The sequence below is a fragment of the Hyla sarda genome, chromosome 5 (assembly GCF_029499605.1).
Source record: "Hyla sarda isolate aHylSar1 chromosome 5, aHylSar1.hap1, whole genome shotgun sequence".
Lineage (NCBI taxonomy): Eukaryota > Metazoa > Chordata > Amphibia > Anura > Hylidae > Hyla > Hyla sarda.
Window position 1 is genome coordinate 182,434,568 of NC_079193.1, and position 27,201 is coordinate 182,461,768.

The 27,201-nt window shown below is 44.5% G+C and overlaps 1 protein-coding gene across 1 annotated transcript in view; it reads left to right on the forward strand.

Annotated features, from left to right (window-relative positions):
* The window catches only part of ICE1 (interactor of little elongation complex ELL subunit 1), a 100,372-nt gene that overhangs the window by 31,050 nt on the left and 42,121 nt on the right, over positions 1–27,201 (forward strand). The window contains exons 9-12 of the mRNA XM_056520818.1: positions 11,645–11,727; positions 13,148–13,187; positions 13,271–13,333; positions 24,873–24,956. Coding sequence (XP_056376793.1) covers positions 11,645–11,727; positions 13,148–13,187; positions 13,271–13,333; positions 24,873–24,956 — 270 coding nt within the window. The remainder of the gene's footprint in view (positions 1–11,644; positions 11,728–13,147; positions 13,188–13,270; positions 13,334–24,872; positions 24,957–27,201) is intronic.

Below are 27,201 nucleotides of genomic sequence, written 5' to 3' on the forward strand. Positions count from 1 at the left end.
GCCCGACGCCCGGGACAAGCAGTTTTGGGCGCCGGGCAGGTGAATTTTTTCGGGCAAGCAGAGCCAGACCTGACAAGTCGCCCGGACCTCTGCAGTCTGTATGGAGCGGGCTGCCGACTCCTGCCCGCTCCATACTCTGCAGCCCCTGGCTGTAAAAACCTGTGCCCTCCGAAGCAGAGCAGGGGAGATGAGAAGCTGTGTATTTGTCTTCTCTCCCCTGCGCTGCAGAGGTGCGGGGGGAGATGAGGGGGCGTGGCTTCTTGCTCCCCATGCAGACCTGCGTCCTCTGTCTTCACTCCCCCCAGCTGGAGCTTCGGAGAGCTGAGGGGAGGAGGCACGTCTGCACGGGGAGATGCATGCGGCGCTCTGCAGTATGTATGGAGCGGACTCGGGATTCCTGCCCGCTCCATACTCTGCAGCCCCCGGCTGTTCTCAGTAGCCGGGGGCCGCCGCTAATTGCCGCGGTTGGCTACAAACCATTTAGATCGCCGCTGTCAGCTTTGTCTAAAGGGACATGTGAATGCTCCCTTGTGGGCTAGTGGGGTGGATCGCATCCACCCCCACCCCCCGCAGCGCGATCGCAGGGGGGCGATCCACTATAGAGTTGATAGTCTGGCTGGACTAGGCTCTATCAATGGATCACAGAGCACACAGATTAATTGAGTTCATTAGAACTCTATTCATCTGTCTGAGGAATCTAATGATGTTGAGTGTTAAAAAAAAAAAAAAAAAAAAAAAAAGTTTTAATAAAAGTTTGAAAGACATACATTAACCCAGTGCTCTTCAAACTGACCCTCCAGATGTTACAAAACTACAATTCCCAGCATGCCAGGACAGCCGTTGCATTAACCCCTTCCATGTTAAAAGTTCAAATCACCCCCTTTTCCTATATAAAAACATGTAAACATAATAAAAATAAACACATTTGGTATCGATTCGTGTGTAATTGTACAACCTATTAAAATATAACATTATGTATCCCGTACGGTAAATGTAAAAAAAAAAAAAAATTTACAAAAAACTGATTTGCAATTTTTATAATATCCCAGAAAAAAAAGTTAAAAAGCGATAAAGTCAGATCAATACCAAAATGGTACCGATACAAAAAACAGATTATGGCGCATAAAATGAGCCCTCATACAGCCTGGTATGTGGGAAAAAAAATAAAGCTACAGGTGTAAAAAAATTAGAAAAAGTCCAGAATTAGTAAAACATGACGTAAACGATACAAATCTGGTATTGCTGTAATCAGGCGCCTAAAGTATAAAACTAACATGTTACCTCAACCACAAGGTAAATGGTGCAGAAAAGAAAAACCACCAAATCTGCAAAATTATCTTTTACTATTTCAATTTCACTTCCCTAAAAATATATATATATAATATATATATTATATATATATAATATAATATATATATATTTTTTTTTGGTTCGGAGAATATGTTATTGAAAAATTAAAAGGTGTCATTATAGTAGGTAGTTATGGCTATTATAGGGCGAGGAGGAAAAAAATAAGAGCGTGAAAGCGAAAATTGGCCCGGACAAGTGGATAGTCATGAGGGACAAGTAGATTTTGCTCCATTTTAGTCCCGTGGACAAGTAGTTTTTTTATAAAATTTCCACACCCCTGCTGTTCCAAACCCTGAATGGCTTCCTTATAAAGTATTAATCCATAGGGCGGAAACTTCCTGTCCAGGAATACACATGTGGTGATTAAAACAACAATTAAAACAGTCACATGGAAATCTCAACCTACACTTTACAAAATTCCAGCAGTCAAATGTTTGCACCTCAGGTCGGCACGGTACACGTTGTGCAGTCATATGCGGTGTAGAGTGGAATATAGAAAATTTTATAAAATGTGCGTTATCACTGTGTCCATGAATGTAATAAAGATATGCAAAATAATATAAACCTGATGTAAATAGCATAAATACAGAAGTAGACTATGCATGGTTACCCTAGGCAATAATAAGTGTGACACACACACTAATAAGCAAAGGCTATACTCAAATCCGCATGTGAGCATACAACATAAAGCAAGGGGATTAAACGCCAAAGTAAAGAAACATGAACACAATATAAATTGTTGGTAATGAAACAATAATTCTTGTCTTAAATTAAGACCTGTTGGGGCATGGGTGTTCAGCATAAACTGCCAAGAGGCTTCTCTATTAAATCATTTTCTGTGAGAATCGACTCCTCTCTCATGCCTGTAGTAACTTTTTCAATGGCATAAGCCCTAAACGCATAGTGATGTACCTTTCTAAAATGAATAGAAGCTTCTGATCTGTTGCATCTGAAATCCATGCCGTCTGTCATTGAGATGTTCCAAAATGCGTGTCTTGAATCTGTTTTTCTATTGCACTCCTTATGGTAAATAAAAAAATATTTCTAATATACTTTGTTTAAAAATAAAATTAAAAAAATGAAGATTTCTACATTTTATTTGTGCTTTAAAAAAGCTCGAGCATATTTTCCCTCATCTCATACACAGACTTGGACCGAAGCCCAAACACAGGAAGTGCAGTCTGGAGTGCTTGGGGGGGGGGGGGGGGGGTGAGCTCCTCTCACACTTAACTGCCATATGCTGTTGGTTGCCCCCCCCAGCACTCCAGGCTGCATTTCCAGTGTTTGGGCTTCGGTCCAAAGTCTGTGTATCAGATGGGGGAAAATGTGCTCTTGAGCTTTTTTTAAGCTCAAATAAAAATATAGAAAACTTTTTTTTTTTTTTTCACAAAGTCACACCCCTACCCCTTAATTCCCTGGTTGAACTTGATGGACGTATGTCTTTTTTCGACCGTACTAACTATGTAACTATATATATTAGAAATATTGTTTATTTACCCTAAGAGTGCAATAGCAAAAATTTGTTTTAATGAGAGTGACCATTTTAAGTTAATTCAGAGCATTCAATGACATAGACAACATTGGTGGAATTACAGTTAAAGGGGTACTCCCGTGGAAAACTTTTTTTTTTTTTTCAACTGGTGCCAGAAAGTTAAACAGATTAAAAAATCTTGATCCTTTCAGTACTTATTAGCTGCTGAATACTACAGAGGAAATGGTTTTCTTTTTGGAGCACAAAGCTCTCTGCTGACATCATGAGCACAGTGCTCTCTGCTGACATCTCTGTCCCTTTTAAGCACTGTCCAGAGTAGGAGAAAATCCCCATAGAAAACATATGCTGCTCTGGACAGTTCCTAAAATGGACAGATGTCAGCAGAGAGCACTGTGGTCATGATGTCAGCAGAGAGCTCTGTGTTCCAAAAAGAAAAGAATTTCCTCTGTAGTATTCAGCAGCTAATAAGTACTGGAAGGATCAAGATTTTTTAATAGAAGTCAGTTACTAATCTGTTAAACTTTCTGGCACCAGTTGATAAAAAAAAAAAAAAAAAGTTTTCCATGGTAGTACCCCTTTAATGTTTAATATGGAAATTGTGACTGTTGGCTATGTCTGTGAAACTGTTGCCTACTCTGACAAAATTGCATGTTTTATAGGGGTTTGAGCCACATTTATGAAAGCCACTACAATGTAGCCCCGTATGAGATGTAGATGTTTTAGATTTAACTTCACTGGGGGATAACATATCACCCAGCGTGACAGCTTTTTTTTGTCACTGTAGCTCACCCTTCTGCCAGTATTTTTGACAAAATTGGATCTTGATTTAATATTTGTAACTGTCTCCTGAAGACTATATTTTTTGCTTCTTCAAACTGAGGAGAAAAGGTAAGTGCTAATACTGGTTTGTTATCCATTTTGCTATTTTGGTTGCTGCGTGGTTTTAAAAGTTCTTCACTATTTTTGTTTGCAACAATACGTTCTAAACATTTAAGGTGAAATTTGGAGTACCCGCTGTTCTGAAGACTGTATTTAAGTTCTTCATTAGGATTAAGGTACGCTTCTTGGCTTGTGCAGTTAATTATTATTATATATTTTTTTTTTTTAAAGACAATTTACTTTTATTGAATAAAAATCAAGTAACAAAGATACAAGGCATAAACATTATAAGCCAAACAGCAATACTGCATTAGAATAAGCGTGCAACCAGAGCCAAGAGAACTTGGGCTTCGAGAGAACTTGGTGTAAAGAACAGAGACAGTATAGTATAACCAGTTTCGGTGCATCCGCCTAAATGAGGAGAAGACTGTCTATAAGTGGCCGGAATTGTTCGACTCATGAATAAAGTCATTTAAGCTGAGTAACCAAGAAATAACTTAAATCAGCCCTATTGGTCGACCCATACCTATAATCGCTATATAAAGACATCACCGACAAACATGGGGAAACGGACAAGATCAGCTGGCAAGACAGACGTACAAGCAGCCAATTTCCAGAGTCCATCCGAAAATGCTCTCCAAGCAGAATCCTAGAAGTGCCTTTGGGTGGAAATAAGAGTCAGCGGTAATTAGCAAAAATACTGTATAGAGAATCAGGGAATCTTCAATGCTCCCAAAGATCCCGCTAATGCTGCCATAGTGTACCACTGTGTGGATGCAAAGGGGCGAACTATAGATATAAGTTCCGAAGCGGGATAATACTTGGCCAGCAACTTGGCTTATGAAAAAATCGCTTTGCCATCTTCTCCTTGTGTTGAAGCGCTTCCCTTCTTTCTAAGGTAAACAGGTGTTATAGGGCTTCAAGTAAGTGAGTAATAGTAGGGGGGAGGGCGAGAGCCATTCACGTAGTAAGTGAAGCTTGGCAAGGATGATAACTCTATGTGTTATTGGAGATAGATGCACATAAGAATAACATTCCCTAGACCCAGAGACTCCTATATGGAAGAGCACCTCATAAGGACTTAGATTAGATGTATGCAAACTCAGTGAGGTAAGTAGTTGCGATACCGGCCCCCCGTAGGTTTGGGTGCAAGGGCATAGCCATATACAATATTGTTATAAGTCATCGTTGGGTAGATTACATTTCGGACAGTGATTCATTCTAGACGGGTTACTTATGGATGGTGGAATGGTGAATGCATATATAGCCAAGTGTATCAACTTGAGTTGAGTCTCTCTACATCTTTCATTATGAACATGTATTCTAAAATCTGCTCACCCCTCCAGTACGTGCTCGGGGACATTGGGATCATGTAAGATACTTTCCCATTTCGACCCCACTTTCTTTGAAGGGGGCAAGATATACCATTTGAGGAGTCTGGTATATAAGTCTGAAATAGATCTATCAGTCGTGGAGGTGAGAATGGAATCAAAATCAGTAAGGTTAGCCTCCTTGCTAAGGTCTTTGAGTTTGTGCAGTTAAGTTTCAATCGTGTCATTTCACTCACTGGTATGGATCGAATTGTGTGTGGTGGGTGACAGCGCGCAACAAAGTGTTATCTGAAGTAGGTTTTCAATTAGGGCTGCAGCTAACGGTTATTTTAATAATCGATTAGCTGTCAATTATTTAATCGGAAAAAACTACAAAATGCCCAAAAAAGGGGTTCAGCTGATTCTACTTGAAAAATTATGTACAATGACCGTATTAAAAATTATGTACAATGGCAGTATTCTAGCAAGTGATGTGACCAAACAGCAGCAATTTTGGAGGTTTATTTATTTTTATTTTCTTTACACGCCGGTTGCTGTACATGATCATTATTAATGATCTTGTACAGAAACCAGCGTAAATTTGATATTGCCGCATGGGCAACTATCTGAACTGTTAAAATAAAATGTTAATTATTTACTAACATTTAATTTTTATAGTTCAGACAGTTAGCCATGCGGCAATATCACTTTTTTTTTTGTATAGCAATAGGAAAAGGGGGGACTATTTTTTTATCGGTGGAGCGGTTTATTTACATTTCATATATATTAAAAAATTTTCATTTTTTTTATATAGCACTCCTATACACATGGGGCTATGTGCAGACTGCAGAGCATTGCACCCGACCCATGTATATAGTACAGACTCTGTAGTACTACAAACACTAGGATGCATTGCTCTGCATACTCTTCATACTACCATGTGTATAGCAGTGTATATGTACTACATACACACTGCTTTACCCATGGGGGTATGTGCAGAGCAATGCATCCTAGTGTCTGTACTACAGGCACAAGGGTGCAATGCTCTGCACATACCCCCATGGGTAAGTAGAGCCATTATATCCCCCCCCCCCTTTCTGATGCTCCTTGTGCCATTATACCCCCTCCCCCCCTCTAATGACTCCTGTGTCATTATATTCATCCCCATTGATGCCCCCTGTGTTATCATAACACTTCTCTGAGGCCCCCTGTGTCAATATATCCCCCCCCACCCCCTCTGATGCCCCCATGTCATTATACCCCTCCCCTCTGATGTCATTATATACCCCTTCTGATGCCCCCTCTTTCACTATATTCCCCCCACTCTGATGCCCCGTGTCATAATATCCCCCACTTCTGAGGATTCCCTGTATCATTATACCCCCCCTGATGCACCGTGTCATATTACCCTCCCCACCCCCGATGCCCCCTGTCATTATATTCCATTCCCCCCCCCCCCCCCGATGCCCTGTTTCATTATACCCCTCCTCTGATACCCCGTCATGATATTTCAGCCCTACCCCCTCCCCTGTATCACATTATTACCAAACCTCCCCTCCTCTCTGATCCCCTGCTACCTGTACTCCGGCCCCATGTGTTCTCCAGCAGGCTCAGGTGCTCGGCGGCCATTGTTGTTAATGGACCACATCCTCGGTCCGGACGGAGGTGCACGCGATGAGTGACGTCATCGCACACGCCTATGCCAGGACGCTGTCGCCCTGTGTGGCTCGCTATAGGCTGCAGCGCACAACTGCAGCCTATATGAGTTTAGTTAAAGAGCGAAACCGATTGCCCCGTTATATGGGAATTCCTCAGGAATTTGGCCCTGCTTGCCCGAAGCAGGGCTAAATGCCTAAAGAATTCACCTGCCCGGCACCCGGAACTGCATGTCCCAGGCGTCTGGCGATACAATTTCCACAGTGACTCACTGTCACTGAGGCTGCTGCAGGATTTTCGCGACTCGCTCCTGAGCGAAGCAGCCTCCTGACCGCAGCAGCCTCCTGGCTTCGGACAACGAATCGGGCGATTATTCGATATCTGGATTCGTTGACAATGAATCCTGTTATCGAATTTAATCTATTTGCAATTAGAATTAGGTAACGAGTGGAGGACAGAGGAGACTCTTAACCCCTTAAGGACGCAGCCCTTTTTCACCTTAAAGGGGTATTCCAGGTAAAACCTTTTTTTATATATATCAAATGGGTCCGGAAAGTTAAACAGATTTGTAAATTACTTCTATTAAAAAATCTTAATCCTTCCAATAGTTATTAGCTTCTGAAGTTTTCTAACTGCTCATTGATTGTCACGTTCGGGAGCTATGCATGATGGGAGAATATCCCCATAGGAACTGCACAGCTCCCGGGACGTGAGTCATCAGAGAGCAACTCAACTTCAGAAGCGAATAACTATTGGAAGGATTAAGATTTTTTAATAGAAGTAATTTACAAATAATTTCTGTTTAACTTTCCGGAGCCAGTTGATATATAAAAAAAAAAAGTTTTGGCCTGGAATACCCCTTTAAGGACTGAGGCCTTTTTCGCAATTCTGACCACCGTCGCTTTACGAATTAATAAGGCGAAAACGCTTACCGAATATTCTGATTCTGAGAGTTTTTTCGTGAAATATTCTACTTTATTTTGGTGGTAAATTTTCGGCGTTACTTGCATCCTTTTTTGGTGAAAAATCCCAAAATGTCATGAAAATGTTGCATTTTTCTAACTTTGAAGCTCTCTGCTTGTAAGGAAAATGGATATTCACAATAAATTTTATTTTTATTCACAAATACAATATGTCCACTTTATGTTGGCATCATAAAATGGACATATTTTTACTTTTTGAAAAAATTAGAGGGCTTCAAAGTAGAGCAGCAATTTTCAAATAATTCATGAAAATTGCTAAATCTGAAGGGACAGATGTTACAGAACTACAACTCCCAGCATGCCTGGGCAGTCCAGGCATGCTGAGAGTTGTAGTTTGGCAACATCTGGAGGGCTACCGTTTGGGCACCACTGTAACAGTGGTCACCAAACTGTGACCCTCCAGATGTTGCAAAACTACAACTCCCAGCATGTCCAGCCTTTTGGCTGTCTTGGGCATGCTGGGAGTTGCAGTCTGGCCTTCCTAGTGGTTGCCACAGTAAAGATCACATTACTTTCACTTTCATTTCTCCCCCGCACTGTCGATTCCCTACCTGAGCCGTGACCTCCGCTGGATGTCTGCGATGATCACCGGGCCCCACGCATCTGGCCCTCAGGTAAAGGCCTCCATCTTCTTCCCCCCCCCCCCGTTCTGCCCGACATCCAGGGGTGGGCAGGACGGGGGGTTTCCATGGCAACCCCCTGTCCTGTGCTGCCATTGCCCACTGAGCTAACCGGCACTTTTTACTTTCACTTTTAGCCGTGTGGCTCAGCTTTTAGCGTGCGGCTAAAGGGTTAATAGCGCGCGGCACCGCGATCAGTGCCGCGTGCTATTAGCGGCGGGTCCCGGCTTCACTATGACGCCGGGCCCGCCGTGATATGATGCGGGGTCACTGTGGGACCCCGCGTTATATAACGGGAGCGGGACCAAGGACGTACTCATACGTCCTTGGTCCTTAAGGGGTTAAAGATAAAGCCTTACTGAATAACTTTTTAATTGCTTTTATTTTAAAAAAAAATTCCTCCTTTCATGTTTTTTTAACTTTAAAAACTTCTCCACTAGGGGTCTCCCTAGCAATCCTGTCAGCAAGCATTTCGGACTCAGTGGCCCTCATTTACTAAGAATGGAGTGTAGGTTTCTTTTGTAGGTTTTAATTCCCTACAATTTATTTTCCACGGTATTTACTAAGGTTTCCCTACATTTTCCACTTTCCCTACATTTTCCTTTTCTTACACATGCTCTGATCTGCCTGGTTTCCCTCAGCTCAAATCCACCACATATTATGTGGAAACCTTAGTAAATATGTTGGGTTTTTGTGAAAATGTCAGGAATACGCCTCTTTTCAGAGACCATGCCCCCTTTTCCCAGTGGCCATGCCCCTTTTTCGGGTTTTCTTAGCAAAATGGAGAGTTAGTCGGGGGTTTTTCAATTCTGGCGCAGATAGAATTTCTGGCGCACAACCCGACAAAACATGTCGGGTTTGCAATCGTAAATGAGGGCCATTGAAAGATAGATAGATAGATAGATAAATCTAATATATATAGCCGTATTAGTCCAGTGTTGCGAAAAGCTAAATCATCGGTAGTTGCAGTATCTTACAAGGTACTACAAGATACTGCAACTACCGATGATTTTGCTATAAAATATATATATGAGTATACAAAAAAAGATGATTGCAGCAGCACACAGCATATATATATATGCATGCATATATATATATTAGTGCGTTTAAAATCCCTCTATTTTGCTGACCTATAACTTTTTCAATTTTTCGTATAAGTGGCGGTATGAGGGCTAATTTTTTTGCGCCGTGATCTGTAATTTTTTTTATACCACATTTGCATATATAAAACTTTTAATACATTTTTTTTATCAATTTTTTTTTTTAAATAAAATGTTATAAAAAAAAAAAAGTTGCAATTTTGGAATTTTATTTATTTAGATTTTTTTCATTCACACCGTTCACCGTATGGGATAATTAACATTTATATTTTAATAGTTGGATATTTACGCACACGGCAATACCAAATATGTTTTTTTTTTTTTTTTATTTGATTTATTTATTTATTTTTTTAAATTTACACTTTTTGGGGGTAAAATGGGGGAAAAACGGACAATTCAAATTTTTATTGGGGAGGGGTTTTTCAATTTTTTTTAACCTTTTTTTTTTTTTTACTTATTTTACTTTTATTTTTACACTTTAATAGTCTCCATAGGGGACTATTTATAGCAATCATTTGATTTGCTAATACTGTTCAGTGCTATGCATAGGGCATAGCACTGATCAGTGTTATCAGCTATCTTCTGCTCTGGTCTGCTCGATCTCAGACCAGAGCAGAAGACGTCTGGAGATGGACGGAGGCAAGTGAGTGGACCTCCGTCCGCCATTGCAGATGATCGGATCCCCGGGGCAGTGCTGCAGGCGTTCCAATCGTCCACATTAAGTGCTGCACTTCTGCAGATGCCTTGATCTGTGTTGATCACGTCATCTGAGGTGTTAATGGCGGACATCCACGCAATCACGGATGCTGGCCATTACCGGCAGGTCCCTGGCTGCTATCAGCAGCCGGGACCTGCCGCACATGACCTGAGCATCGCTCCGATGCTCGCAGTTATGTAAAGGACATAAATGTACGTCCTGGTGCGTTAAGTACCAAGGGGTTAATAAATGTGACTTAACCCCTTCCCTAATAAAATTTGAATCACCCCCCCCCCCTTTTTCCCATAAAAAAAACCTGTAAAATAATAAAAATAAACGTATGTGGTATTGCCGCGTGCGTAAATGTCCGAACCATAAAATATATCGTTAATTAAACAACAATGTCGTGCGTGCAAAAAAATTCCAAAATAGCATATTTTTGGTCACTTTTTATACCAGAAAAAAATGAATAAAAAAGCGATCAAAAAGTCTGATCAAAACAAAAATGGTACCGATGAAAACTTCAGATCACGGCGTAAATAAAATTAGCCCTCCTACCGCCCCGTACACATAAAAATAAAGTTAGAGGGGTCAGATGAGAACAATTTTAAACATATTAATTTTCGTGCATGTAGTTATGATTTTTTTTTCCACAAGTACAACAAAATCAAACCTATATAAGAAGGGTATCATTTTTATCATATGGACCTACAGAATAAAAAAGGTGTAATTTTTACCGAAAATGTACTGCGTGGAAACGGAAGCTCCCAAAATTTACAATATGGCGCTTTTCTTCAATTTTGTTGCACAATTTTTTTTTTCCATTTCGCCATAGATTTTTACGGTATTTGCCCTGCCTTAGAAACCCCTTACTTCTCTCTTATATTCTTAGGAGATTTGAATACCATATTTAAGTGGTCTTACAGGGGAATTATACAGGTACAACTTTAGATTTGGATCACAGTTATTTTCTTTTTAATCACACTTGCTTAGTTTGCTTTTGCAGCTGTTGCTTGACATTGAGCATTTATGCTTCACTTGTTAACTTACCGAAGTTTCTCAGATATTTACACTTGCACTCTCTTCCTGCTTTTAGTATTTAAAGATCTGACTGTTCACTTGGTGCCTGATATATCCCACTCTTTGACAGATGCCATTGTCATAAAAGATCAGTGTTAATCACTTTACCTCTCGATGGTTGTAGTCAGGGGTCAAGTTCTGGAAAAAAAAAGTGTGGGAACTCGCACAAGATTTCCACTTTTTCCACAGTCCGGCAGGACTCCTGCTAATGGGAACAGTGATCTTGCTGTGGAAAAAGTGCAGGAACTCTGCACGACTTGTGCCCTGGTTGTGGTGTAAATCCATATTCAGTCTATATACCTTAGTGGCAGCCTATGTATTGCATAAAAAAATTATCAAACTGTGTAAAAAGCCTTTTTTACAATTAGTGTACAGGAATAAATTTTATACTATTTGTACTATCATTCATAATACGTAATATCGACACGATGTTCAAAGCTGCAATATCTTAAGAGAATTCAACATTTTGTATTTTAGAGGCAGCTGCAAAACATGATAAAGATTATAAACAGCTGAGATTGGAAAAGAAAGTTATTGGAAAGGAACTGAAGAAAATACAGGTATGTAAATTATCTTAAAGGGAATGTATTATCTAGATGTTTTTATTTTATTTTATTTTTTTTGCATTATTATGGGGGCTGCTATCTTGCCTGGGCTGTTTAAACAGCATTTAGTGATCTACTTTACAGCAAGACCCATGGAACCTAAACAACAAAAGACTGGTCCTGTACAATTCGGGGGGGGGGGGGGGGGGGGGGTGCTGGGGGGGGGGGGGGTTTATGCTGATTGAGAGTTATTTCTCTGTTGGTGTCTCCTTTGACAGTAATCCTGTCTGTGTTTAGAAGAAAGGCATTACTGAGAAATGATCTGTACAAAACAGGAAGTCTCATCTTAGTTTTATGCCTAGTGGGCAGAATGAAAACTGCAAGATTTAGGGTCTAATCACACGTACAGTATTCTGCACAGATTTAAAGGGGTACTCTGGTGCTTAGACATCTTATAGGGGATAAGATGCCTGATTGCGGGAGTCCCGCCGCTGGGGACCCCCGGGATCTTGCACGCAGCACCCAGTTTGTAATCGGTCCCCGGGGCGTGTTCGCTCCGGGTCTGATTACCGGCAACCACACGGCCGGCGGCATGTGACGTCACGCCTCCGCCCCCGTGTGACCTCACGCTCCGCCCCTCTATGGGAGGGGGCGTGATGGCTATCATGCCCCCTCCCGTAGGCTTGCTTTGAGGGGCAGAGCGTGACGTCACACAGGGGCGGAGGTGTAACGTCACACGCCGTCGGCCCTGTGGTCGCCGGTAATCAGACCCGGAGCGAACATGCTTCGGGGACTGATTACAAAAAGGGGTGCCGCGTGCAAGATCCCGGGGGTCCCCAGCGGCGGGACTTCCGTGATCAGGCATCTTATCCCCTATCCTTTAGATAGGGGATAAGATGTCTAAGCACCAGAATACCCCTTTAATGCGCAGGATTTTCTGCTGCAGGTTTCAATGTAAACGGAATGACTTAAAATCCTGCGCATCAAATCTGTGCAGAACACTGTACGTGTGAATAGACCCTTTAAGGATGATTTTAAAATATTAGGGATGTGCCAATACTATTAAGAGCGATTACCGATATCTTTTTCCCCAAATACTCACTGATACCAATTACCGATAGGGCAGCAGCTGACAAACATGCTTCCTGTAAACACCCTAACTGCAAAACAGCTGTGCTCATTTATCTCCCATAGCCAAGTCCAGGTGGTAAGGAGATGCCCCATAGCTGTTCTGTAGCAATCTTTCACTGCTTCGTTGCTGAAAGCGGCTGCACCACAGGTCAGGGATGTACCTACAGGGGATGGTGCCCCATATCGAAAGGTCCCTGGACCCCCTCACAATCATTATGACATGTTCTATTTAATTATTACTTGACTAGCTATGAAGGTTCATATATATAACTTTTTCTTAAATGACCTCTTTATGTATTTACAGAAAAAGCTTGATTGCTTTCAGAAGGAAAAGAGCAAGAAAGGTATTGTCTGTCTTGTCTGTTGTACTTTTTCTTGTTAATTGTTTTTTCTTTTTTTGCTAATTCATATTTTACTCCCTTTATAGTGGCTATGAAAAATGCACAGACTCAAGTTGCAAGAAAGGAGCCTGTTGTGAAGTTAGACAAACGTAAGTGTTTGGCAACAAAATAACTATAAGGGAATCCAGTATTTTTAGGACTACTGAGATGTAGGAAATAACTAATTTTTCAAACCAGCAGATGACGAACACAAGCCAAGCAATTAGATTTCACCCCTCATTTATATTTTCCTTTGTGCCAGTTGTGATATCTTCCACCCCCCTCCCTTTCCTGCTTCAAATATGAGCTGCGGAGCCTCATATTTGAAGCCTCCAGCTGTTGCAAAAACGGAGCCTCCAGCTGTTGCAAAACAACAACTCCCAGCATTTCCGGACAGCCACTGACTGTCCAGGCATGCTGGGAGTTTAACAACACCTGGAGGCACCCTGTTTGGGAATCACTGGCATAGAATACCCCTATGTCCACCCCTATGCAATCCCTAATTTAGTCTTCAAATGCGCATGGCGCTCTCTCACTTCGGAGCCCTGTCGTATTTCAAGGTAACAGTTTAGGGACACATATGGGGTATCTCCGTACTCGGGAGAAATGACACTACAAATTTTGGGGGGCTTTTTCTCCTTTTACCCCTTATGAAAAGGAAAAGTTGGGCAACACCAGCATGTTAGTGTAAAAATTTTTTTTTTTTACACTAACAGGCTGGTGTAGACCCCTTTACTTTTTATTTTCACAGGAGGTAAAAGGAAAAAAAGACCCCCAAAATTTGTAACACAATTTCTCCTGAGTACGGAAATACCCCATATGTGGGCGTAAAATGCTCTGCGGGCGCACAACAAGGCTCAGGAGTGAGAGTGCACTATGTACATTTGAGGCCGAAATTGGTGATTTGCACAGGGGTGGCTGATTTTACAGCGGTTCTGACATAAACCCAAAAAAATAAACACCCACTTGTGACCCCATTTTGGAAACTACACCTCTCAGGGAATGTAATAAGGGGTACAGTGAGCATTTACGCCCCACAAGTTTCTGACAGATTTTTGGAACAGTGGTCCGTGAAAATGAAAAACGTAATTTTTAAACAGCCCACTGTTCCAAAGATCTGTCAAATGCCAGTAGGGTGTAAATGCTCACTGTACCCATTATTACATTCCGTGAGGGGTGTAGTTTCCAAAATGGGGTCACATGTGGGGGGAGTCCACTGTTCTGGCACCACGGGGGGCTTTGTAAATGCACATGGCCCCCGACTTCCGTTCCAAACAAATTATCTCTCTAAAAGCTCAATGGCGCTCCTTCTCTTCTGAGCATTGTAGTTCGCTCGCAGTGCACCTGACGTCCAAACATGGGGTATTTCCATACTCAGAAGAAATGGGGTTACAAATTTTGGGGGGCATTTTCTCCTATTACCCTTTGTAAAAATGTAAAATTTGGGGAAAAACCAGCATTTTAGTGGAAAAATTATTTTTTTTTCATTTACACATCCGACTTTAACAAAAATTTGTCAAACACCTGTGGGGTGTTAAGGCTCACCGTACCCCTTGTTACATTCCTTGAGGGGTGTCGTTTACATAATAGTGTGCGATGTGGGGGGTTTTGCTGTCCTGGCACCATAGGAGCTTCCTAAATGGGACATGCCCCCCAAAAACCATTTCAGAAAAACTCACTCTCCTAAATCCCATTGTTGCTCCTTCGCTTCTGAGCCCTCTAGTGCACCCGCCGAATACTTGACATACACATATGAGGTGTTTTGTTACTCGAGAGAAATTGGGTTACAAATTTTGAGAGGATTTTTTTCCTTTTACCCCTTGTAAAAATTCAAAAACTGGGTCTACAAGAACGTGCGAGTGTAGAAAATTAAGATTTTGAATTTTCTCCTTCACTTTGCTGCTATTCCTGTGAAACACCTAAAGGGTTAACACACTTACTGAATGTCATTTTGAATACTTTGAGGGGTGCAGTTTTTATAATGGGGTCATTTATGGAGTATTTCTAACCAGAAGACCCTTCAAATCCACTTCAAACCTGAACTGGTCCCTGAAAAATTCCGATTTTGAAAATTTTGCGAAAAATTGGAAAATTGCTGCTGAACTTTGATGAGTTTTTACCTTTGGAAAACATCAGAGGGCTTCAATTATGATGCAAACATAAAGTAGACATATTGTATATGTGAATGAATATATAATTTATTTGTAATATCCATATTCCTTATAAGCAGAGAGCTTCAAAGTTAGAAAAATGCAACATTTTTGAATTTTTCACCAAGAAAGGATGCAAGTATCGACGAAAATTTACCACTAACATAAAGTAGAATATGTCACGAAAAAACAATCTCGGAATCAAATTTATAAGTTAAAGCATCCCAGAGTTATTAATGCTTAAAGTGACAGTGGTCAGATTTGCAAAAAATGCTCCTGTCCTTAGGGTCATAATGTGCTCCGTCCCCAAGGGGTTAAAGGGGTACTCCGGTGAAAACCTTTTATTTTAAATCAACTGGTGGCAGAAAGTTAAACATATTTTGTAAATTACTTCTATTAAAAAATCTTAATCCTTCCAGTACTTATTAGCTGCTGAATGCTACAGAGGAAATTCCTTTCTTTTTGGAACACTGATGACATCACGAGCACAGTGATCTCTGCTGACATCTCTGTCCATTTTAGCAACCATGCATAGCAGATGTATGCTAAGGGCAGCATGGTGGCTCAGTGGTTAGCACTGCTACCTTGCAGTGCTGGGGACTTGGGTTCAAATCCCACTAAGGACAACAAATAAAGCGTTATTATTATTATAATAACGTCAGCAGAGAGAACTGTGCTCGTGATGTCATCAGAGAGCATTCCAAAAAGAAAAGAATTTCCTCTGTAGTATTCAGCAGCTAATAAGTACAGGAAGGATTAAGATTTTTTTAATAGAAGTAATTTACAAGTATGTTTAACTTTCTGCCACCAGTTGATTTAGAAGAAAAAAAAGTTTTCACCGGAGTACCCCTTTAACCCTTTGGGGAAAGAGCCCTTTATAACCCTAAGGATGGGAGCATTTTTTGCAAATCTGACCACTATCACTTTATGTATTAATAGCTCTGGGATGCTTTTACTTATAAATTTGATTCCGAGAGAGTTTTTTCCGTGACATATTCTACTTTATGTTAGTGGTAAATTTACATCGATACTTGCATCATTTTTTGGTGAAAAATTCCAAAATGTCAGGGAAAAAATAGAAAATTCAGCATTTTTCTAACTTTGAAGCTCTCTGCTTGTAAGGAAAAGGGACATGTCAAATAAATTACATATTGATTCACATATACAATATGTCTACTTTATGTTTGCATCATAAAGTTGACATGTTTTAACTTTTTGAAGACATCAGAGGGCTTCAAAGTATAGCAACAGTTTTTCCCGAAAATTTCACAATCAGAATTTTTCAGGGACCAGTTAAGTTTAGAAGTGAGTTTGAGGGTCTTTATGTTGGAACAAATCCCCTATAATGGACCCCATTATGAAAACTGCACCCCTCAAAGTATTCAAAATGACATTCAAAAAGTTTAACCCTTTAGGTGTTTCACAGGAATATCAGCAAAATGGAGGAGAAAAATAAAAATCTCATTTTCTCTATCGGCTCCTTTGTGGGACACAGACCGTGGGTATATTCTGCTGTCTCTAGGAGGTTCGACACTATGGCAACAAGAAAAGTCGGCTCCTCCCAGCAGGGTATACCCGCCCACAGGCACCTGAGGTAATCTGTTTTAGCTTAGTGTCTAAGGAGGTAGCTCTCCAGACCAGGTCTCATATTTTTTATTTTCCTAGTTAGGGAATGTGTTAGTTTTTTTTTTATTCCTTTTTCTTTCCTGTTTTCAGGTGGGGACACAGGAACATAGCGTTCACTGTTTCCCCATTGCGAGGTGGCAGGCATCTTGGATGTACTGTTAACCCCCTCTCGCCAACTGTCAGCGCCAGGGGTTGTACCTCATGGGTCCGGGTCCCCCATCTTTCCCTGCTCGTCTCGCTTTTCAAGCCCGGCATGATGCAGGTGACAAAATGCTGACTGAAGACTTCATGACTGAAGACTCCATTAGGTAAGTTCTTCTGACTGAAGGCGAGTATATTTCCCCCTTTTCTTGCAGGTCCTATGATTCTTCATCCTCTGGAGACCCCCTACTTCAGCCCACTCCTCTTTATTGTTATCTCCTGAATTGTGGGGAACCCTTTCAGGCAATGGGGGCTTAAAATCAGTGGTGTAGGACTGTGCAAGTCTTTCCTTTTCTTCGGTGTCTATTCATTCAGACGCCGACACTACTTGAGCAGTTACTTTCATTTCGGCAGCGGAACACTGCTGAATCCCCCTGCGCTCTCAGTGAGCACGGCCCCTATCTCCGGCCATATCGCTCACTGCGCCGGAACACAGCCCTGCTCTCCTGTCAGCAGCAGTTACCTTCATTTCGGCAGCAGAGCACTGCCGACTCCTCCTGCGCTTTCAGTGCAGCTCTGCTCTCCTGTCGGCAGCGGCGTGCTTTCGGCTGTGTTTTTTCTTTATGGGAGCGAGGACGCCATTAGAGCCCGGCCATTTTCCTTTTCTGGCCGTGGGCCCTTGTCGGGCTTTAGCCCCGCCCACTCACCGCGGGAATGCTTCTTTCTCTCCTTCTTTGTATGCAACCAGTCCCTTTCTCTGCAAATCAGCGCTAAGCACGTGCAGAGGGTTTCTGAAGGCCAATGAGTGGCGCCCTTTGGCTAGGCCGGTCTCTCTCTCTTCTCATTGGCTATGCTTCTTCTCCCTCGCTCTCCCCTCAGCCGTGCAGCGCTCCTCACAGCTGCTATCTTATTGGGGACACATACACTGAGTGAGCAGTTTCTTAAAAATAAAAAATAAATTAAATAAATAAATATATAAGAATGGATGTGTCCGGCCTGGTCACCTATTGTTCTTGCAGGGGTTAGCAACTCTACCATACTTGGTTCTGCTAAACCCACTTGTTCCGCCTGCACCACTGCTTCCCCTGCTATTTCTACCACTCTCCCAGTCTATATCGACTTGGCTCAGGTCTCCTGTTCTGTGGTGACAGCCTTGGAGAAGTCCGCCCAACGCCGGCCCTCCAGAGGGACCCGCTCTCCCCCTATACTAACCGCTCTCGCAAGCGTCATAAAGGTGTTTCATCTGTCTCACCTCGTTCCCATTTACGTGGAGAACTTGTGGATGGAGTTTCCGATTGGATACATCTGACATGGTGCACTCATTGGTTTCGGCCATAAGAGACACCTTAAAGCAAAAGGACCCAGGAACTTCGGACGTAGTCCAGAAGTTTCCTCTCATCAGGATCTTCGGACGTGGCTCCAGAAGTTTCCTTTCATAGAGGACCGCATGGATAATCCTGATGTGGTGTACTCATTGGTTTCGGCCATAAGAGACACCTTCCAGCTGAAGGACCCAGGAACTTCGGACGTGGTCTAGAAGTTTCCTCTCATCGTGCCCGACCTCTTCCAGGGCTGCCTCACCTCGTTCCCATTCAACTGGAGGACTTGTGGGTGAGGTTTCTGATTCAGCCTCCGACTCAAAGGAACACACGGATGCCTGATCTGGTGTACTCATTGGTTTCGGCCATAAGACACACCTTCCATCTAAAGGACCCAGAAACTTCGGACGTGGCTCCAGAAGTCTTTCTTCGTGCCCGATCGGCACCTAAGACTTTTCAGCTCTCACGCTGAATTTTACGCCCTGCTGGTATCCGCTTGGAGGCACCCTGTCAAGAAGGTTCAAGCGCGGTATCCCTTCGCCATGGACCTCATTGTTCGGTGGATCTACCGGTCTCCCGCCTCTCTAAGGCGCCTACCCGACTGTTGGCTGATGCGGCTGCCTTTAAGGGTCCACCGGACATGAAGGTGGAAGCTTTGGCAAACCTTGCCTTTGAGACAGCAGGTTCTTCCTGCTTTTGCTTCAGCCTGGGTGTCAAAGGCCCTTTCAGTATGGTCTACCAACTCCGCCAGGGTAGTCTTCAAGATCCCTCTAGAGGATTTGTTTAATCTAGCCCTCCGATGCTCCGCAGCTGGAGATTTTCTGTGTTCTGCTTCCATGCGCAGCCACTGTGCTGCCTTTGCCACAAGCTACCTGGTAGCCACCATCCCTCCATATGGCTTAAAGCCTGGAATGCGGACGCCGCCTTCAGGAAGTGAGGCGACGGGCGGAGAAGAGTCCTTTATTACCTCTGGATAAGGCTCACAGAACCGCTTTCCGTTGTAAGTCCTCCTTCTGGTTCTGCGGACCTTTGGTACCATCAAGGGGTACCAACAAAAAGGGTCCAGCCAGGCGTTTTCATGGGAAGAGGGCTCCCTCCTTCCGGACCTGCCCCAGAGGTCGGCTATCCTTTCTGGCTGTTTTGCGGCCCCATCAGGCACCCGTAGGCCTTCCTGGGTCTGAAGGGTTGCCCCCACCCGCCGACCTTTCTCGGGTGGTTGGTCGCCTCTTACTCTTCCGGGACGCCTGGACTACACACATTCAGGACTCCTAGGTCAGGGATGTGGTAGTCTACGGATACAGTATCGAATTTGCTTCCCTTCCTTGGGATTGCCTTTTTCTTTCCTGGACCCTCCGGTTCCCCTCTCTAGCGGAAGCAGTTCGGGGCGTGCTCCAGCTCCTTTTTTTATCCAGGGAGTAATTGTCCCGGTTCCTTCAGGGGAATGTTTTGGAGGTTTATTCCAACCTCTTTGTGGTCCCCAAGAAAGGCGTTTCTGTTCGCCCACTCTTGGTTCTTGAGTATCTCAGCCAGCATCTTCTGCCATCCATCCCGAATGGTGTCTCTCCGTTCGGTGCTGGCATCCATGGTTCATGGGGAGTTTTCGCTCCTCGGTGGACATCAAGGATGCCTGCCTCCACATCTCATTGTTTCCCGGTCATCAGCGGTAGCTCTTCTTTGCAGTTCCGGTTGGTAATTTCCTATTGTGGCTCTCCATTTCGGACTGACCACTTCTCTGCCGACCTTTCACAAAGTCCTGGCGCCTGTGATAGCCCCTTTTACGGACAACAGTTGTTTCTGTGATTCCTTACTTGGACGACCACCTGATCAGAGCTCCAGCCAGGGCCCAGATCCTTGAGAGTCTTAGTCTCAACCTCCAGACCTTGTCTCACTTCGGTTGGGTGTTCAATCGGGACAAGTCAAACTGCTCTCCTGGGGCTCCAGTTCCACGCGGCCTCTACCCACTTTTGTTTCCGCCGATCAGTCGGCTGACTTTCTTATCAAGAGTCCGATGACTTCGGCATCCTGCTTCAGTTTCCACTCGCTTTTGCATGGATGTCCTGGATCGGTTAGTGTCGGCCATAGAGGCCGTGCCATTTGCCCAGTTTCATCACTGACCTCTTCAACTGGTGATTCTCTTCTGGTGAGACAGGTCTCCATTGTCTCTCAACCGCAAGATCTTTCTCGGGGCCTTGGTCCTCCGAGAAGCCCTTTTCCCCTTCAACATGTCTGGACCTAGGGCAATTCTTTCTTGGCTTGCTTCTTGGGAAATTCCCTTCGGGGCGGAACTCAGGTTCCGGCATCTCAGCGATCTTCATTCCGGACGTTTCTGGGATGTGATCTTCCTCAGCCGTCCAAGGCAAGTGGTCCCTACATCCGGAGGTGTTTGCAGTGACCTGCAACCTCTGGGGGGCTCCAGGCGTGGACCTCTGCACGTTCTGCCACAACCAAACCGTTCCCTTCTATTGGTCAGGCTTTGCCCTTCCTTATCGGTCTCCTCCCCTTCCTCTCCTTTTTGGGGTCCTAGGCATCTCACAGCAGAGGGCGTTCCCACCATTCTCGTGGCCCAGACTGTCCCCGGCGGGCGTGGTTCGATGTCATGGTCAGGCTCCGCTGCGCCTTCCCTATCATCCAGACCTCCTGTATCAGGTCTCCTGGGCCACCTCTATTTACCGTCTCTGATTTTGAAGGCGTGGCGGTTGAGACAGCAGTTCAAAGGACCCGCCGTTTCTCTTCCCAAGTGGTTCGCACCATGCTGAGGGCTCACAAGCCTTCCCCTGCAAAGATTTACCACCATACCTAGCGGTCTTATTTCTGTTGGTGTGACACTCAGCCTTTTTTCTTCGGTCGTGGTTGGCTGCAGCTCCCGTAGGGGTCAAAGGTTCGGCCATTTCCATTCTTTTCCAACGTTCTCTGGCGTTCAATTATCATGTCCAAACCTAGTTCAGGGAGTGGCACAAGCTGCCCCTCCTTATCAGTCCCCTTTTTTCCCTTGGGAATTGCACCTGGTCTTAGATGCCCTGCAAGGCCCTCCTTTTGAACCTCTCAGGGACATTTCCCTTTGCCTCCTTCCCTGGAAGGTGGCGTTCCTTATTGCTCTTCCCTCTGTTGGAGGGTGTCAGAGCTGGCAGCTCTCTCCTGCAAATCTCCTTTCCTGGTTGTATACCAGGACAAGTTGTTTTTTGTTTTTTCCGTCCAGGTCCGTCCTTCGTACCTGATATGGTTTTGACCTTTTCATCTCAATGAGGACATCGTCCTTTTGTCCGGCCCCTTCTCATCCCTGGAAGCGTTAGTTCCACAACCTGTTGTGGTCGTTTAACAAGACAACCATTTTGGGAGCTTACCGCTGCAAGGGGAAGATCCACCCTTCAGGGTTTTGGCTCATTCCATCCGTTTTCGTGGCATCCTGGGCCTCCGCTACGTGGCTTCGGCCTTACAGTTCTGTGAGGCGTCCATGTACACTTTCTCAAGGTGCCACCAGATTCATGCCCTCGCATCAGCTGATGCTACTCTGGGCCGTAAGACGTTGCAGGCGGTGATGGTCCAACCGTCCACCTGTCTGATTCCTTACCCACCCAAGGGACGGCTTTGGTACGTCCCACAGTCTGTGTCCCCCAATGGAGCCGATAGAGAAAAGGAGATTTTTATGTTTACCGTAAAATCTCTTTCTCGAAGGATCCATTGGGGGACACAGCTCCCACCCTGTTCTGGTGTTTCTATTTCAGTCATCTGTCCGAGGGTGTGTTCAGTTACCTTTTCTTCTGGTTGCTCGGACAGTCTGTGGTTTTTCTCTAGACCTGTCGGTCTTCTCCTATTGCTCTGGGACTAAAACTGATTACCTCAGGTGCCTGTGGGCGAGTATACCCTGCTGGGAGGAGCCGACTTTTCTTGTTTCCATAGTGTCGAACCTCCTAGAGACAGCAGCATATACCCACGGTTTGTGTCCCCCAATGGATCCTTCGAGAGAGATTTAGCGGTAAGCATAAAAGTCTCCTTTTTTTTTTTTTTTTTTACAGTGAAATGTTATTTTAGCCCCATTTTTTTCATTTTTACAAGGGTTAAATGGTAAAAAGGCACCCCAAAACTTGAAATTAATTTTCTCTCAAGTAAGGAAATACCTCAAATGTGGATGTAAAGTGCTCTGTGGGTGCACTAGAGGGCTCAGAACGGAAGGAGCGACAATGGCATTTTGGAGAGCGAATTTTGCCGATACCGATAATGCCTAAAATTGTGATTATCAGCCGATAATATCGGCCATACCGATAATCGGTCAATCCCTACTGAAGACATTGCGTTAGAAATTTTGGGGGTCTTTTTCTCTTTTTATCTTTTGTGAAAATGAAAAGTATGGGGCAAAACCAGCATGTTAGTGTAAAATAAAAAATAAAATTTACCTTTTCATACCCAACTTTACCTTTTCATAAGGGGTAAAAGGAGAAAAATCCCCCCCCCCCAAAATGTGTAACGCAATTTCTCCTGAGTACGGAAATACCCCATATGTGGCCCTTAAAGGGGTACTACCGTGCTGACAAATTATCCCCTATCTAAAGCTGTCTCGCCCCCTGCCATAGACTTACATTGAGGGGGCGGAGCGTGATGTCACATGGGGCGGAGCCGTGATGTCACGATACTCCGGCCCCGTGATCGGCAGTCATCAGACCCGGAGCGGATGTTCACTCAGGGGCCTGATGAGAGCGGGGTGCTGCGTGTGAGATAAGGGGATAAGTTGTCAGCACGGTAGTACCCCTTTAACTGCTGCCTTAAAATTCAACAGGGCTATGAAGCGAGAGCTCCATTCGCATTTGAGGTCTAAATGAGGAATTTGCAATAGGGGCGGACCTGTATACAAGGATTTTCTCCACCAAAACCCTACAGCACGGTTTCCCAAACAGGGTGCCTCCAGCTGTTGCAAGACGCCCAGCCTGCCAGGACAGTCTATGGCTGTCCGGCAATACTGGGAGTTGTTGTTTTGCAACAGCTGGAGGCTCTGTTTAGGAAACACTGCCGTATGAGATGTTTTTTTCATTTTTAATTGCAGGGGGGTACAGTATAAGGGGTTGTATATGTAGTGTTTTACTTTTTATTATTTGGTAGTGTAGTGTTTTTAAGGTACATTCGCACTGGCGAGGGTTCACAGTGAGTTTTCCGCTGGGAGTTTGAGCTGCGGCAGAAAAACTTGTAGAAGGAAACCCACTGTAAACCCGCCCACGTGAATGCACCCTGTACAAACCTCCAGCTGTTGCAAAACTACAACTCCCAGCATGTACGGTCTGTCAGTGCATTCTGGGAGTGGTAGTTTTGCAACAGCTCGAGGCACACTGGTTGGAATCACTGAGTTAGGAAACAGACTCTAGCTCAGTGTTTCCCAACCAGTGTGCCTACAGCTGTTGCAGAACTGCAACTCCCAGCATGCCTAGACAGTCTGGGCATGCTAGGAGTTGTAGTTATTTAACAACTGGGGAAGAACAGTTTGGAGACCGCTAAGTAGTGGTCTCCAAACTATAGCCCTCCAGATGTTGCAAAACTACAACTCCAAGCATGCCCAGACTGTCCTGACATGCTGGGAGTTGTAGTTCTGCAACATCTGAAGGGCCAGATATTGCAGAACTACACGCCCAGCATCCCTGACTGTCTGGGCATGCTGGGAATTGTAGTTTTGCAACATCTGTAGGACCACAGTTTAGAGATCACTACACGGCGGCACTCCTCCGTCCGGGTAAGCCGGCCATTCTCTCCCCCGTCCTCCCCCCCACACTCTGCCCAGACTTTGATCGGTGGGCAGAGCAGGGGAAATTAACACTGACCCCCCCCCCCCCCCCCCCCCCCCCCCAACTGCCATTGGTGGTCGTACTGCCACCTCGCTCCTATACTTTAGGATGGTCGGAGCGGTCTCTGACAGCTCCAATCATTCTTATTTTCCTGGCGATCGGGTCACCAGTGACCCGATTGGCCCGGATCACTGCAAATCGCCAGTCTGAATTGACATGGTGGGGGGGGGGGGGTCAGGACCCCCCTAGGCATTGCCACGGGCTGCCTGCTGATAGACATCAGCAGTCATCCTGGTCCGATCACCGCCTGGCGAGCGGTGGTGATCGGAAATACAGAGGGCGTACAGGTACGCCCTCCGTCCTTAAGTACCGGGACGCGAGGGCATATCCATACGCCCTCCGTCCCCAAAAGGTTTAAAGAAAAACTTGACTTGTGCTCCTGTGGCTTCCAGCGTACATGTATTGGTCTGTAAGCCTCCATTTTCTTTTGGTATATAGTTAGTACGGTCGAAAAATGCTGGGCCAGTACAATATTGTGCTCCATAGTATAGAAACAGTAAAAAAACATGTCTAGAATGTTGACAAGGGAAAGTTAGATTTTAATGAACATTGTCTGTATCCTAATCCTTTTCTGTATTATGTTTCTAGAAAAAATTAAGTATTTACTAGAAGAAATTTGGGGATGCGTAGAGTCTTCCGCAGAAAATGGTGATTGTAATCTACTGATGTTTGGTAAGGAAGGACATATGTATAAATGGAAGGGTATTTGTGGCTTTAAAGTTCTGATATGTCATAACAGACATATAAAACATTTGTAATAGGTAGTTCTGAGTGCAATAAATTGTGAGACATTTTTAAAATAATAGTTATCTCTTTCTCGTAGCCTTCTTTGGGGGGACACCGATACTGATCGGTATATGCATTTGCCACTAGGAGGCGCTGACACTAGGAAAAAGTGTCAGCTCCTCCCTGGCAGAATATACCCTCCCACTGGAAGTGAGGTAACCAGTTTTGTCACAAAGCAGTAGGAGAAGCTAACAAAGAAACATGTCTGAAGGACCCTAGAAAGAATCCCGGATCAAAAAAACTAAAACCAGAAAAGAGTATCTGGACAAAAAAAAATGAAGAAATGGGTGGGTGCTGTGTCCCCCAATGAAGGCTACAAGAGAGATTTTACGGGGAGTACAAAAAAAATCTCCTTATCTCTGTCGCTCTTCATTGGGGGACACCAATACTGATGAGACATACAACACAGTCCCCTAGGGTGGGAAAAATAACCACCAGAGAGAGGGTAACAGACCAGAGACAGAACCCACTCGACCGTAAAGCCTGCGCACGATATCCCAGATATCCCAGAGACAACAGAGGCCCACAAACTGAGCTCCTGGAAGAACCCCCGTCTATGGAAAGGGACTAGGACGCCTAAAGGAAGATAACGACCTATGTAGAAACTCTAAACCTACGGTCCATATAGAGACAGAAGAAAAGGGGAGCTAGGAAGCCAGATGGACCCAGAACCATCTCGGGAGAAGGTAAAAAAAATCAACTCCAAGGAACAGAGAACCAGACAGAGGGCTGTTCAGGTCATCAATTTTGTGCACCAGGTCTCTCTAGAGCAGGTCTCCATCTTTCTTTTTTCCATTGGTTTTCTGGTCTCCACCTCCTGTGTTCACCTTCAGAACCATCTCGGGAGGAGGTAAAAAAAAATCAACTCCAAGGAACAGAGAACCAGACAGAGGGCTAGCCCAACTGAGAAACAAAAATGGAAAATGGCACAAGAGAACCCCATCCAGATTCAACCAATTCAAGAGAACATGGAAAAAACACCAGTGAGAGCAGCATAGGCCAAGCAGAAGGTGAACACAGGAGGTGGAGACCAGAAAACCACTGGAAAAAAGAAAGATGGAGACCTGCTCTAGAGACACCTGGTGCCCAAAATTGATGACCTGGACAACTGGAGCCCCAAAACCAGGGGCCTGACGTGAACACCCGAAACCCCGGGGGCGACCCACATGGGAATTGGAGGTTCCCGAGTCGCCTGGAAGACGTACACCTGTAGGGGAAGTAAACCCAAAGTCCCCGAAACGCTCCGGGCGACAAACTTCTATGTCAAGACAAGAAGTGCGGTACAGAAAGACCACCCCACAAATGGGATCGCAGAGAAGTCTGGGCAGGAGAGCTAACCTGCCTGAGACCTCAACCATCACTAAGGCCCAAAGAACCAGAAGGGCCTACCTAGAAAAGAAGGCATACCTCAGCACACTAGGATAGTGTCCAAGACAAGGAGACTAACCGGACATGAACCCCAGGAGTCAGAGCGGACCGAAGCTACATCCCATAAGGACGGAAACAGAGGGGGAAACAAAAGGGAAGGTTACTCCAGAAGACCATAGTCAGTGTAGCGCAACTGAAACTGACAAATGGAAGAACAGACCTCTCCAGAGAGATATCACTGAGGGAGGTGGAGAGCAAATGCAGGACCCAAACAAAGACTGTGCCAGACCAGCTGACGCCGAGCCATACAGGATTGCATGAACTCCTCCAACAGAGGAGAATGCAAGACTGCATGAGCAGCAGTAGATAACCAAGAAACAGGAAGAGAGCCAGGCTGCAAAAGTGTGCAGCCCTGCTGAGTGCTCTCAGCAAAAAACAAGGGCCCAGCCAGGTACCCCACCTATATAGAGGAGGGGAAAACAAGGGATGGTCGCGATGAAACTCAAGCACTGACCAGCCAAGCTCCCTGATCCCCGGACCTCCTGTGGAAGGGGGACTGTCAAAGTGCGCCAGGCGCTATAGGAGTGGAGAATATAGGCGCTATGCTGCCCGAAGGCAAAGGACAAAGTACTGGGTGGACGTAGCCCCCCCCCAGGAACCCCGCAACAACATATCGAGATATGGAGAACACCCAAATGTGGTGAAGACCTGGACCAGATGGGCGGCAATGAAGCCATCCTGGTCATTGTCTAAGGCAACAGAG